General features: G+C 52.5%; 4 protein-coding genes across 4 annotated transcripts; 1 reads left to right on the top strand and 3 right to left on the bottom strand.

Moving 5' to 3' along the window:
* Positions 1 to 1331: 1331 nt before the first annotated feature.
* PODANS_1_7480 (uncharacterized protein) lies at positions 1332 to 3468 on the bottom strand (the record flags this gene model as incomplete). Its single annotated transcript, XM_001912936.1, has 3 exons — positions 1332 to 2622; positions 2680 to 2852; positions 3364 to 3468. The coding sequence occupies 3 exons, from the start codon at positions 3466 to 3468 to the stop codon at positions 1332 to 1334; spliced, it is 1569 nt and encodes a 522-aa protein (XP_001912971.1).
* Positions 3469 to 6263: 2795 nt separating this feature from the next.
* Positions 6264 to 7058, top strand: PODANS_1_7490 (uncharacterized protein; the record flags this gene model as incomplete). The annotated part of the gene is made up of 1 exon (XM_001912937.1): positions 6264 to 7058. The coding sequence occupies one exon, from the start codon at positions 6264 to 6266 to the stop codon at positions 7056 to 7058; it is 795 nt and encodes a 264-aa protein (XP_001912972.1).
* Positions 7059 to 7368: 310 nt separating this feature from the next.
* Positions 7369 to 8336, bottom strand: PODANS_1_7500 (uncharacterized protein; the record flags this gene model as incomplete). The annotated part of the gene is made up of 2 exons (XM_001912938.1): positions 7369 to 7557; positions 7623 to 8336. The coding sequence occupies 2 exons, from the start codon at positions 8334 to 8336 to the stop codon at positions 7369 to 7371; spliced, it is 903 nt and encodes a 300-aa protein (XP_001912973.1).
* A 953-nt stretch (positions 8337 to 9289) lies between these two features.
* On the bottom strand, positions 9290 to 12655 carry PODANS_1_7510 (uncharacterized protein; the record flags this gene model as incomplete). Its single annotated transcript, XM_001912939.1, has 1 exon — positions 9290 to 12655. The coding sequence occupies one exon, from the start codon at positions 12653 to 12655 to the stop codon at positions 9290 to 9292; it is 3366 nt and encodes a 1121-aa protein (XP_001912974.1).
* Positions 12656 to 14547: the final 1892 nt, after the last annotated feature.

The raw sequence follows: 14547 nt of genomic DNA on the forward strand, positions 1-14547 counted from the left end.
AGGGAAGATATGGGGGGGGGAAAGAAAAGAAAATTTTTTATTTGGTTGAAAATTTATGTAAATGAAATAAGTTGGAGAGTTAATAATAAAGTTAATTTGTTTGAGTAATTAGAATAGGAGGAGGGGGGATGGAGGAGATAGAAGGAAACAAGGATTGTGGTGAGGGGGAGGGGGGAGGTGGTGGGCATGGGAGTAGGCCGGGTGGTGGGGGGGTTGGTGTTGGGGCATGAGGAGGGTTGATAAGCAGGTGTTTTCTGGAATGTAGCGAGGATTTAAGATAGAAGGCGAAAGATGTCAAACTGGTTGCTTGTAGAGAGGCGCTTGATGTTTTGTGATTAAATTGTTCAGGGTGTGTATATATGCTTCTTGTGTATGTTGTTGTTCATTGCCAATCTAACCTGGCGAGAGCGAGCTACATTAGGGGGGGGGATGATTAACACTACACCTAAAAAGTTCAATAGATGGCTTAGGTTAGAATACCAGCTCACCCGTCGCTGTATGTTTATTGGACTACGCATACAATCTGAAACTACACCATTCATCATGCCCAAACGGCATGTACGTCGTGAAATACCTAAAGAAAAGTTCGTGTGATATTACACTGCTAGGCTGTTATGCCTCACGACTAGGGCGGGCACACTTGCCCCCAGAATATGTTATGACAAAAGGTAGTTGGTTCAAAGAACCGAGAGTGTATTCATGGGCTTGTTCCAATATTTGCTGCTACCTATCTTGGTGTTTATGATGCTCTTGAAACACAAGAGACTGGACACTTTTCTTTTGAACAACATGAGACGAAATGCTGGGACGACTTCAGGCCGTACAACAGAAGCGCACAAACATAACCTCGGGATGAGCAAGAATGGAAGGAACAATAAAGAAAGTTTCAAGGGCATCGTCTGCTCAAAGTAGCTCTCCCCACAAAAGCCAACCCAAGCACAAGATAATGTCATTCATATTCACCAATCACAAGCAGAGCAATATCATAAAAACAAATTCTACAGGCTACCATTTACTATCCCATATCTTCCACAGGATCAAGCCTTCCGTGTGTATTTTTTTCTTCTTCCCCAACCTTCAACCACCGGGCAAAAGATACCCTGCCCTCAGATTACTTTTTAAACAACAAAAAAAAAACACAAGTAATCCGCCCAAGTCCTTTCCCGTCTTTCCCACAACTCAAGGCTTAGAACTCGCCATGGTATATCTAAGCAATCCTGTTTCAAGGTGATGTCCAACCTGCAACAGAAGCAACAAAACCCAGCCAGTACTGTTAACAGCAACACAAAAACCAAACGCTATGTCCATGCCCGATTCTAACAAAAAACACCTTAATGCTCAAGCAGACGCAAGCTACCCTGGACGACAACGTTCTCGAGGATGGATCCTGGGGGAATGTCGATGGTCTGACCCTCTGTCGCCACAATGATGACGGTACCCTTGAGGACGACACCGCGACCAAGGTTGACCGCACCGGTGATGGTGAGGTGGTCAAGCTCAATGATCTTGGGGATGCTGGGGATGCGCTTCTGGAAGTCGGACACCTTCTTGAAGTCACCACCGAGCTTGATCAGAGGAGCATCACCGAAGCGGGCTGTGCTCATCTGGAGCTGGCCGTGCTTGACGGTGTAGAGATCAGACTTGACAAGCATCAGATCAGAGCAAGTCTTGACGGGCAAGAAGCGGCGACGGGGAACGTTGACACCGTGGGCGTTCTTGAAGTGCTTGATGGCAGCACCAACAGCGGTCTCCAGCTGGAGAATGCTAATGTCCGACTCGCCCTTCTTATCACCGGGGATGGTCTTGCCGTTGGGGATGATCTCCATCTCGAGCTCGTTATTCTCGACGACGCGCTTGATGGCCTTGACGTTCATCCAGATGTTGTTGGTGTTGAAGTACTTGAACTTCTTGATGGACTTGAACTCGTTGACATGCTCCTTGGGGACCTGGGCGATTTCGAGAAGGCGGACGCTGCCCTCGTAGTCAATGATGGTACCACCCTTGACATCGGCCTTGGTCTTGTTGGTCAACTCCATGATGTACTCGGCTTCGCTCTCAACCATGTGCTGGAGAATGCGGAGATCAACAACGGCGCCGAGGTTGTCAGCGTTGGAAAGGAAGATGATCTCGATGCCACGGTCGATGAGCTGGTCAAGAACACCAGAGTTGTAGAGGGACTCGAAAACGTCACCGTGTCCGGGAGGATACCAGTCATGGAGAGCAGAGTCAAAGGACTTGGGGACTGGGAGGAGGGAGTCCTTGAAGATTCTGGGGTACCTCGACTGGTTAAAGGTAAGAATGTCGACGTTATGACCCTCATACTTCTTGATAATCGCCGCGGTATCATCGTGGGTGTTGAAAGAGTTCATGAGGAGAATGGGGACGTTGGAGCCGTAGCTGCGGTTGAGGTGCTCGACCTGGCGGACGGACATGTCAAGGAAAGACATGCCATCACGGACCTCGATGACCGACTTGGGACCAACGCAACCCATGGAGGTACCGAGACCACCGTTGAGCTTGAGAACAGCAAGCTTGTTGAGGAAGCCAACAGACTCGGAGTGGGCCAAGTCCTCGTAATCGACGACCTGGCCAGCAGCGGGAGGAGCAATGCGGTCCCACGAGCTATTATTTCCTGTCAGCCACATGACCTTTGTTCAGCCAATTCTGAGGAACACATACACCTCGTTGCCCTTAGCCTTGTCATTGAGATAGCGGCGGAACAAGGAGAAGAAGTTGTCCATCTCGGTCTCGAACAGCTTCTTCTCCTTGGGGTCCTTCACGGTCTCGGCGAGGTTGGTGAGAGCATTGCGCATCTGGGCAGCAGCAATGTTGGTCGAGGTGTTCTCGAAAGCCTGGTGGAAAATTGCGGGTTAGTCTGACGTCATTGAAGCCATTGTGCCAGTGCATGGCAAAAAGAAACCCATTAATGCTGTTGTTGTCCCCTCGACGGACAGCGCCGGTCCCATATTGTCCACAGCGGTATTCTCTCGGAGTTATTACGGATAGATTGTTCGTGCACAGCTTGTCCAACAGTTGGGATCCTGTCTTGGGAAGGGCCCGGAGATTGCGCCGTTGGAGCAGCTCCACCTTTCGAGTCGGACAACAAGGCAGTTCGGGAGACAGAGCGGGTGACCGGGCCGTGTTCTTTTTCGGTGATGATGTTGGTGAACCCGTGACAGGCGGATGATGCACGTCACAGAAGCAGTTGCTCGCTTGTGCCACGGGCTGGAGCAAGCCGTGGTCCTGCTCGGATCCTCCTTTGTTGGGGAGCGGCACCGACTCTGCAGAACCCGTCCTCGCACTCGTCCAAGAGAACAACACACCAGCAGAAGGGATGGGAATAGGAGATGTGCAAAAACTAACCATGTGGGAACGAGTCTTGCCATGATGTCTCTTGGCAAACTCCTGCTCGTCGCCGTTGCCGGGCTTGAGGTGGGATGGGAGAGCGCTCTTAATCGCCTGTGCCATTTTCGCCGTGTGATTGGTGAAGATGCTTTGGGCGGACTGGAAGAATGGAAGAGCTATGTTGGCGGTGAGAAGAGGAAAAGAGAAAAAGTGGTTTGGTTGAAGAGGTGTTGGGAGGAAGTTCGATGACGATGGAGGGGGAAGTTACAGATGTAGTAGCTGTTGGGCAGGTGCTGTTTTACGAGATAAATTAGCCAGTTGACGTAATAAAAGGAGTTGACAGGCCTTGAAATAGGAGCAGGATCAACCTGGATAGACCCTCTTTCCTGCAGTGGAACTGGCGAATTGCAAGCAATCACATGGGGAAGGGGGTGGAAGCTCGAGATGAACAGATCCAGATGAGGGCGGGGGGGGGGAAGAGGGGGAGGGGTTCCCAACATCCAGGTAGCTCCAACTTTCAAGTAACCTGGAAGACGTACCTGTAACTATTCTCAAGCTTGCAGCAGCTCCGACGGTTCACAGTGGTTTGAACCTTGAGGATGGACGGATGGAAAGAGAAGAAGGACGTGGAATGCAGAGCTCAAGAGGGTGCCCCTGAATCTTGAAGGTTTTAATACCTGAGTAGTAGGTGGTGAGTTACGAATGTCGGCCAGGAGAAGCATTGGGCCATAGCAGCTCAATCGGGCAAAAAGTTATTGTTAGTGCATCAGGTACCCGAACTGCCGCTCCTGTCAGACGAGGATCACTTCTGCGAGTGGCGTCACCACAGGCAGGGGCATCTTGATACCACAACTGACCACCCACCACCAGCTGAGCTTCGAGTTTTCCGCCAATTCTCACGGCACGGAACCCAATGGTAGGTGCAGGAGCTTTGCAGCTCTTCAACGTTGCTGCACTGTTTGATCCGTGTCACGGTGACATGTTGTCTGATTTCTGAAGCGCAACTCCCGCGCCGGAAATCGCGGGGTACTAACTAGGCTTCGATACTTATGGAGCCTACCTATAGAATTGATGCCGTCACAGTAACCTGTTGACTGGTCCTGCTGTTGACAGTTGCACAAAGAAATCAGAAAAACCATCCGGTGCTGAGATATCCTCCGATATATCAAGTCGCATGAAGACGCCGCCTTTTCAAAACTGAAGTGCTGAACAAGCCTCCTCCTTCCATCGACCAAGTCTGGATATGAATATTGGCCTGTGCCGCCTGGTACCCGATTCCTTAACAGCTGGGCCAAAACTACCCCTCTCCCACACGGTAGCATTTCCAGGGAGCCCCTGCTGGTTGCCATGGTGTCTGGCAAACCCGAGAACTAAAGCTTCAGCCCAACGGGAGCTAAAAACAGATGATGGGCTCGTTGTCATAACCCAAGTTCCACCAGCCCATCAACCGGGAAATTTGATGCCGTCCCGATCAGGAGTCGAGGCGCCTCAGTTATTCGCCAGGCAAACGGCGAGCGGGATGCTGCTTGGAATTGTTTTATTGCCATGTCGATATCTCTCCTATCTGGAGGGCGTTTTTTGTTTCTTTTTTTTGTTGGCGGGCTGTCGAGTAGATCCAGCCACTATCACGAGCTGTCAGATATAAAACACCACCACAAGATATCAGACCTCCTTCAGCTCTCCCAACTCGGCCCGTTATCGTCCAGAGCCCTTTGAGAGGGAGGGAATAAAGGCAACGTCGTATTTTCTGGAAAATATCGCATCTCGCCACGAAAATGACGGGCCAGCGTCCCTCGTTCCGAGCTCCACCAGGTTTTTATGAGAACGGTCGCTTCATGAGTTGACGGCTTCCAGATGCAAGGCATCAAGAAAGGAGGTGCAAGGCTGCCCAGCTGCTACCCCCAGCACTGCCGCAAAATGAATGGGTCCTAGAACAGATGCATGGAATCTCGGAATCTCGCGATCGCGCTCCGCCGATGAAGAAAGGGACCCACGTGGGGAAAGGAGCCAAGTTGTTTTGTCTCTCCTTTTCGACGAAGCGTGATATCGGTACCCGAGACATTTTCGTCAGTTTCTTGAGTGAGGGACATGATGAAAGTCATTGCCAGTTTTCGGTTGCCGTGTATCGTTATCTCTCCCAGTCATGACGATCGGGTCAATATATCTTTTGCAACATACAGAGGAAAAGCAAACAAGAAACAAACAGCAACCCGCCACGAAGCAAACGGCCCACTGGGTCCCCTCGCTTCGATGTCCCCTAGCCTCCAATGCTCCGGCCCAGTCCAGAGTGATCCAAGATCTTGGGACTATCGGACAGTGTCCAATCTGATGGGAACGGGCAGCTATTTGTGGTCTGCACTAGGCCGAGAAAACAATAGCCCCAGGCCGTAGATTTTTCTGGGAGCACCAGGGGGCTAAGACAGGTCTCGGTCCGGCCCCCTCGCTGTCTCTCGGTACGAGGGCCGGGATTGCCAAGCATGAAATGTCGGCCCCACTCGGCCGGAGATTCGCCGTCCACCCACTCTGCTCCGAGGTGTGAGCCCACTGGACTCCGCTCTTTCAGCTTCCGTTGTGTTGCGCCTGCCCTTTGCGATTGTCCCTGATCAGCCCATGCAAGCCACCCAGGCTGCAAGCCTCACGACGGACTTTCTTCAGCTGTCTGCATTCCTTCCGGGTTGTTGGGCCTCCCTACGGTATGTGGGGCACTGTAGGCCCAACGAATATCAGCAAGCCACTGCCGCCTGCATTTGAACTGGAGTCTATCGTTCGGGACCGACGACGATCAAGTCACTTCTGACAACCTCAAACACCGAGCCAATCGTATCTCACCTCTCCTTCTGCACCCACCTTGTCTCACTTCTCTCTTCTTCAACCTGTCGTCTCTTGCGTGTAAAACACTCCCCCCACCCCCACGAATCATGGGCAGCACATCTGATGATCCCCCAATGACATCCACCACCAACACCACCAACGGCGATGCTACCATCTCTTCCCCCAATGGCACCAACTCCTCAGAAGAACAATCCCGCAAAGATGAAGAAGACATCCCCTACTGGAACGTAAACGTCCCCCCCCATCTCCGCACTCAAACCTGCCCCTCCTACCTCCTCAACCTCAACCCAAAAGACCTCTCCATAATCTCTACCCCCGACTCCCACTACGAAATCGAATCCTGGCCCACGGTCCTCTCCAAGATCCGGTCGTACCGCCCCGACCTCTTCCAGCGCATCCCCTCGGACCTCCGCCGCTACCACGAGTTTTGTTATAATATCAAGCAGCGGTACGGGTCCGTCATGAACTTTATCCTCTCGCAGCGTCTCGGCTGGGAGCACCCCATCATCCCCAAGGGTGACGAGCCGTTTGAGTGTGAGGAGGATGTCAAGATACTCCGGAATGACTGGCCGTATGGTATAGATGGCAAGATTGTCCATTTGGTGGTGTGGGTCAAGTTTGAGCTCGAGGCCGAGGGGGAAAAGGGGGATTTGACGGAGAAAGAGACAAAGGTGGTGGGGGAGTGGGTGAGGAAGAAGTTTGTGGTGGAGGGGGGGTTGGAGGAGGGGAGGGTTGTTTGGTTCAGGAATTGGACCTGTTTGAAGTCTGTCAAGAGTGTGGAGCATTTTCATGTCATGCTGTTTGATCCAGACAAAGAGTTGGTGGATGGGTTGACGGGGGGGGATGTGCCGCTTTGTGAGAGGGTCAAGTTGAGTATATGAGAGAGGGTTGGTCAAGTTTTGGAGAGGAGGTGGGGTGTATGAGTAGGAGGTATACAGTACTCCTACTCAGTGGGGGCAACAGGACAGCATGTGTGAGGTTGGACAGACAGAGGCAGGGTTTACCTAATTTTTAGTATTCGATATCATCATTTCCTTTGGGGTTTTAGAAGGGGGGAGCCGCTAGACGACCTTGAGAATGGGACACTTTGAATTTCGGTGTTGAGATGTAAGATAGAGACGGAGGCTCAAATAGACTGGAGACAACTGCTTCAAGCATTGCTAGATGAACACTTTGATGCCGTACAACAAATCACCTATAATAATCCTGCACCACTCTCCTCACCTCCACAACCGGACACTCGGCCAACGGAACCGCAATCGGCTTCTCGATTTTTACTCTGACGGTGTAATCCTCCCCATTGACAAAAACCTCCTCCACCTTGTCAATCAAGTGCGCCCCCAACGCTTCCAACGTCTCGAATGATGACTCCTCCAGCGCCTATTTCACTCAATCAGCATTTCTATCCCATCCCCTTTTCTTTTTTTGCTTCATCTTTCACTCACCTTCACAACCGCCTTTTCAACCCTGACATACCTATCCCCCCTCACCTTGATCCCCTCAATCCCCACCGTAACAACCAACATCTGCCTCGCCTCCCGCTCGTTAGGGTTAACCCCGACCAACGTCGGCACTCCGAGTCTGGTGATCTCCATCCCTAGCGCGCGGGCGGTCATTTTTCCCGTGTTGTCAAACCCCGCGCTTGCGGTGAGACTCACACCCTCGCCGAGCAAGCTCGCTTTTGGGAGCGTCAGCTTCACACCCAGAAACCCGATCCTATCTAAACTCCCCCCCAAAAAAGGGGTTCCGTCCCCCCTGACACCATCGATAGACAATCCAGTGAGATGAACGAATATCTGGTTCAGCACCGAGATCGCATCCCCCTCGTCCTCCTCTGGAGAAGAAATGGCGGCTGTAGAATTAGGGCCGAAGTAAGTCTCTACAGTGTCGAGGAGTGCCTTTGATAAATTGCCGTAGTGGATCGTGTCCTCGCCTAGCTTGTCGGTTGCGGAGGCGGTTTCAAAGGGGGAGGTGAAACTGATCTCTGCCGAGAGGAGGAGGGGTTGGGGGCGGAGGGGGCGGTCCCAGGCGTCTGTGGCTGCGCGGAGGAGGGTGCTGGATAGGTTCTTGACTGAGACTGCTGCTGGGAGGAGGTCGGCGGTGGTGAGGGAGCGGAGGGCGGGGGTTGGGAGGAGGGGGATGGATGTGGGGGTTGACATTTTGGGGGGGTGGTGAAGGTGGGTGAGAAAGATATGGTGCTAGTTGGTGGGGGGGTGGTGAAAGTACTTTAACGAAACAGTGACTGAGTGGGTTGTTAAGAGGTGTGAGTGAGGTGTGAGTGAGGTGTGAGTGAGGGCGAGACTGTTGTGGTGTTGCGGGGTACCTATCTCTGTAATTGTGAGTCAAGCGAATTCAGAGGGTTTATCAGAGAAAACTTACCTTGAAAATAATCTCAGGGCCGATGTGAAGAAAGAGAACCTGAATGACACAACTTTCAAGTCTTCGTCAAAATGGAAGGTGAGAAAATCGTATGACGCAATCTTGTCAACGTGGAGGGGTGTGGAAGAGTGAGTGAGGGTGAGAGAGGATGGATGGAGGGGTCGTCGCTGATAAGAGAAATCCCCTGAATGGCGATAAGAACAACATTTATGGTCCAACACCAGCTCTCTTTCCACAACCTGAACCCTCTTTTGGTATGAAGAGCGCAATTTTACTTTGTTTTCTCACTTGGATGTAGGCATTCGAGCGGAACGCGAGTGTCAATACCACTGTTCGTGAGAAGAAGCCTAATTCTATTCCGCATGTCACAAGAGCAAATATCATCAACGCCCACCCAAACCCTCAACCAACTACGAGCATACCCACATTCGGCCGTGAAATTTGAAAGATGAAACAAGAATAAGATAAACCCAGACAACACTATTCCGCTATCATGCAAGACCCCAAATGAACTAACCACTTCATGAGAAGAGAACACAAAAAGGGGTATATACTTCAACAAGCCATCCCACCAAATCCAGCTCCATGACCAAGCAGATACACCAAAAACCTAAAACATCTCGGTACAAAACTGGGTATCTCGTACTCAATCAAATCCCAACCAAATGACTTTTTTCTTTCGTAATCATCAAAATCAACAAACACTAGCAAACCTCAATGAACGAAAACAACATCACTGAGGGTGGTAAAACGGCCCCTGGGGTTGGTGTGGCGAGTGAGAAAACGGTGACACTGAACCCTGGGGTGTAAACTGATGTTCAGGCCCAGTCGCATGAATATCAAGCATGTTACCCCCATACCCCATCTGGACCCCCGCGCTGGGATCTTGCAGCCCCAGAGCGTTCATCGACATGGCTGGCATGGCGGGAAAGGGCTCTATCTCTGGAGTAGACACATAATTGTTTGGCGGCGTTGGCATGTAAGGGCTTGTGGTGACGGGAAGTCCGCCGCCAAAGGCGGGCGTGTTGAGGCTAGTGAAGCCAGTGACGGGGTGGTGTCCGACCGGTTGCATGTTGAGATTGGTCTGACCCATGCTCTGAGCGAGATCACTAAAATCGCTGTGGTGTTGAGGGTAAAACTGTTGTTGCTGAGGTATAGCGTGATGGTAGACAAACTGGCCAGGGAGCGGCGCATTCGTATATCCTGGCATTGGGCCTTGTTGACGGACCATTGGCCCCTGGCCAACCGGAGATCGATCCCACTGGGTTTGGGTGTTGAATGTGGGAGGAAACTGCCGCGGTGGCGGATCTTGGACAGGACTGATGATGGTATCCTCGTCGAGATCCTTCTTGGCTACCAGCTTGAGAATCGGCAAGCTGATCTGCTCCATGTGCTTGGCCAAGTGGACAGTCAACTTCTTCCAGGTCGGGAACGTCTTGCCACAGAAGCGGCATGGTTCTTGTTGAGGCAAAGCAGTGGTCTCTTTGTGACAAGCCTCGACTCTTTGCCAGGTGGGGTCGTTACCACCTGCCCGCTTGATGGCCGCCTTGGTCTTCACCTTGGGCTCAGCAAACTTGTGCTCGCGAACCAAGTGTTGAAGGAAGTTGTCACGGCGGTAGCAGATATGACGGCAGTCCTCAACGTCGCACGTCCACCACTCCAGGTGCCGATGACCTTCGTTCTCGTGGCGGACCCAGTCTGCCTTTCTCTTGAAGATCTTGGGGTCTCTGCATCGGTCCCAGGTGCAGGTAAACGGCTGGACATCTTCATGGACATGTTTGGTCCAGTCAGAAGGCTTCTGGAACTTCTTTGACGTGAAACACAGCTGACACTCAAACTCGGCAGGCAGTGTGCTGGTAGGAGGCATGGGGATGTCTTGAGGGAAGCTCTCCTGATTGATCGCGCCCTCTAGCGGCGTGATTTCTCCATCCGAACCGTCAAACCTGGCAGACAGGGGGTCGGTACCGCCGGCGTTGAGGATATTGGCACTGCCTCCGAGTGCAATGCACATGCTACCGCAGTTGCAGTTTTGTGCTTTGACAGCCTGGATGTGCTTTACCCGAGAGTTGAGGAGGCCCTTGTACCGGATGATCTGCTGGTGGGCGATACGTTCGACCAGATAGGTGTTGACGGTACTCAGTTGAGGATTCAACTTGAGAACGTGGTCCTTGAAGCCCGCCATGTTGGGGGTGATGTCATCAATGAGCTTGGTTGACTCCGTCTTGTCGCCTTCTTCAAATCCGTCATCTTCCTCGTCATCATCGTCATCCAAATCACCAGCATTCGACTTGGCATTCCCAAGGTTGGAAACCGGCGGCCCACCGGTCATCTTCCACATGTCGACAATGCCAGGCGGTTGGTTCTCTGACTTGCTTCTCAATCGGTTCATCAAGGGCTTCTTGACGCTCAGCGTGCTCGGGCTCCTCACGACTGGAGAGTGGACAGGAGTGGCGCTGAGGGAGCCGGATCGGGCATGTGTGGTCCCAATGGCTGCCACACTTCCCCCCATGGCAACAAGCGCCGTGTTGATGCTTGGAACACTGTTCTTTCTGTTCCATGGGGTGGGGCTTGGTGGTGCGAGCTTCACCTGGCTGTCTCTTCGCTCAAAAGATGTGTCGGTTCCCCCAGAGCTTGCATCATCGTTTTCAACGCCACGAGACCGCTTGCTATTATTGACACTTGGTTTCCGGGTGAGCTTGTCGCGCATGACCCCAATGATGCTCGGTCGTCGACTGCTATCACCTCGGCTCAGCGAGAGCTTCTTGAAGAGGTTTGTGGTCGCCTGCACATCATAATCAAAGATGCTAGGTAAACTGCGACGCCGTGTTCCCCATGTTGCTGCTCGAGATACAACCGACTCGTTATCGCACATCCGCGTGTATCTCGCAATCGCGGCTTGAGCGGTCTCGGGCTGGTGCCGAGTGGAAGAAATGGACGATACCATGGGTCCATCAGCCCAGTTGCGATTCTGTCGAATGAACTCGACATCCTCTTCCGTCAAACCACCCGCGGCGTTCTCGTTGTAGTACGTTTGGCCAGGTTTTAGCACATTCTGCGTCTCTGATACTTCAATCTCGCGATCGGGAACATTGGTGTTGGCATCCTGAGGCATGACAGGCACGAACTCTGAAGGTGTTGTTCGGGCAGTATGCTTCTGCAGCCAACTGTCAACCCTTCTGTTTTGCTGTTCCCGGTCACGATCTGAAGCCAGCTCATTCATGCTCGGGACCTCGACGTTTGGTCGACGAGCTGGGTCCAAACCGCTCGGGCCTGTAGACTGATTCGCCCATCGGCCCGAGAGATCACGGACAGTGGGAGATGGCTCGGCCTCATACACTGCCTGCTGGCTGGTGTTGAACTCATATGACCCGACATTGTTGTCTTGTTCCCAATGGGAGACTGTGACTCGCGGACTATGACTATGCATAATGGGAGCTGCTGGGGCAAGGCCGCTGTCGCTTGACTCCTCACTGTTGCTTGTCCTTGGAGTCAAGTCGAGAGAAGACGACTGTGCTGTAAGTGAGAGCTCGTGCGGCCCAATCGATGGCTGAGACAGGTCAGGAAATGTTGAAAACTCGCTTTTCCCGTCTGCGTGGGGTGAAGCCGTGGATAGTGAAGGGGTCTTGTCGGGACTCAGAGGAAAGGTGACCGCGCCAGCCTGTGGCACATGTTGCGAGCTAGTCGAAATGTTGGACTGAGATGTCTGTTGGTCGACAAGAAACGAATCCAAGCTATCGTCCACCAAGAAAGAAGGGGAGCCGCCAATGCTATTGAAGCTCGCGCCAAAGAAGGGATCGTCAACTTCGCTGAACTCGCTCGACTGGTAGTGAACACTGAGGGTGGACTCGGACTCGGCAGGGGTGTTGACGTTTAGGGAGGGCGAGGAGTACTGCTGTTGGGGCGATGGGTATGCCGAGAGATGGCTGTTCTTACTTGGCGTCGACGGGGCGCCTTGAAGTTGATATTGCTGGAAGTGAAGTTGTTGTTGCGGTTGCTGTTGTGGTTGCTGGTGAGGTCTGCGGGGTTCATCAATCCGGTCCCGGCGGCGTGTGGTGGTGTCAGGGACGGATGAGGGGTATATGGTGTGAATCGAAGACATATTTGCGGACGACGGGTAGGAAAGTCCAGGGTGATATATTATACGATGAGATCTGGGGGCGTTGTCTTGTCTATGAAGGGGGAAGAGCCGGTGGAGCTCCCGATATCTTGGTTGAGAGGTGGGGAGTCAATGACCCTAGGCGGCATACATGGTCCTGCGGCTGCGCAACGGGAGTGTTGTGTCGGGTGTCACTGTCTTTGCCAGCTACAAATGCGCCAGCCACGGTCCGAATTCCGCTTGGAAGTGCTATGGAAGGTCGCAGCAGAAGCAGGAATGCGGTTCAGGAGAAATCAAGTGATCGGCGTGTCGAGAGCAGGAGGATTGAAAGAGAAGAGTTGGAGTGTTGCTGTTGCTGGCGCGCGCACTGCTAGATGAGGCACGCCGCACCTGTTCCTTGGGCCAGTGGCCCGCTGACAGGGGTGATAATTGGGGGCGAGGCGCAGGGCGACGGCTGCGGTTCCGAGCCTGGACCGAGCCAAGCGCTTAAAGTGCTTGTGGAAAGGAAAGGGGGGAATGCAAAGATACCAACGGTCAAGAGGTTGAGATGATCAATCTTTGATGGAAAACACCAGATATCAAGGTATAACAGAATGGTGAGGTTGTGTAGAGATAAAGCTGAGAAGGCGGGAGGCAGCCGAAAACATGGATTAAGGCAAAGATGGATAACGATAGACCGAATTGATCAGTCAGCTGCATCTATGGGCGGGCAACCTGCAGAAATGGTGGTAACATCAAAAAAAAAAAAAGGAGTGATGGAAAGGGGACTGAGAGGTTGCAGAATTCAGTGTGGCTACTCAGACACGATATTGAAAGCCGAAGGGGACAAGATGGATGAATTGGCTTCTGTCATCCAGAGTCAAGCCACAGCACAGGCACAAGAGAGAACGCCGACTGTTCCGCCTCTTGGGTTGGCAGATTCGGCCACCGTCAGGACCCGTGAGAATGCGGCGACAAAGTATGGTGAGACGGTCAATGGTGAGATGGTCGAGGAGGGGAACCGTTTGGTGGGGCAACAGTGTGCAACAAGCAACGCCCAAGACAGATAATGATGGGGAATCACCAATATCGCTCATGGATACGATTCGAGAAGGTCCCTGGGTAGCACTGTAGAGAATGCTGTGATTCGCAGACGACATGAGGCAGTGCCTCTCCCTTGCCGATGGGCAGAATTGGCAGACCCAAGAGGCAGAATTGCATCTGTATAACCTTCAACCCCGCGCTGGGGTTTTCTGTGGTGAGGGCTCGAACAGGAAGCTTGTCCCCACCCCACCTTCGCGCTACTGACAAGGCATCCACTGCACGGCGAGCGGTAGGCGCACAGCCACCCTGGACGTGGCATAGAAATGCAGGAAAGAAGAGGGCAAGGCATTTTGAAAGTAACGCCAGGAGTCTCCCTAGTTTCAAACTCGCCAGTTCGGCGCCCTGTTATTGAGACACCTCACACAGCATCTGTCGATTTAAAAGAATCTCAAGATTCTCGGCAACAACTCGTCAAAAAGTGCTTGTCTTTGTTAGCGTGCCGATCATGCAAAGAAACCCGAGCGTCTCCACAAGGCCGTGGTGGATCTGTCAAGTCCAGGCCAGTATCATGATCCTCTCTGCTTTCCTCCTGAATTCTGTGTTTCTCATGATCGAGTGACCACATCGACAAAGCCATTGTCTGCTTGCAACTGACAATTTCCACAGCTTTAGGCTTCCTGATGTTGCATAACAACTGCTGACATCAAAGCCCGGTTTTCGGCATCTTTTAAGTGTTATCGCTGGTTTGCCAAGCTCCCGTAGGGCCTGCACAGCCTCGTGGCGTTGACCCTCGCTGTTTGTCTTGGGTGCCGTCCGTTCGGATCATGGCGTCAGTCCCGGCCCCGCAACCTCCGCAACGGCGGGCCATGCCG

Source organism: Podospora anserina, chromosome 1 (genome assembly GCF_000226545.1).
Source record: "Podospora anserina S mat+ genomic DNA chromosome 1, supercontig 1".
Lineage (NCBI taxonomy): Eukaryota > Fungi > Ascomycota > Sordariomycetes > Sordariales > Podosporaceae > Podospora > Podospora anserina.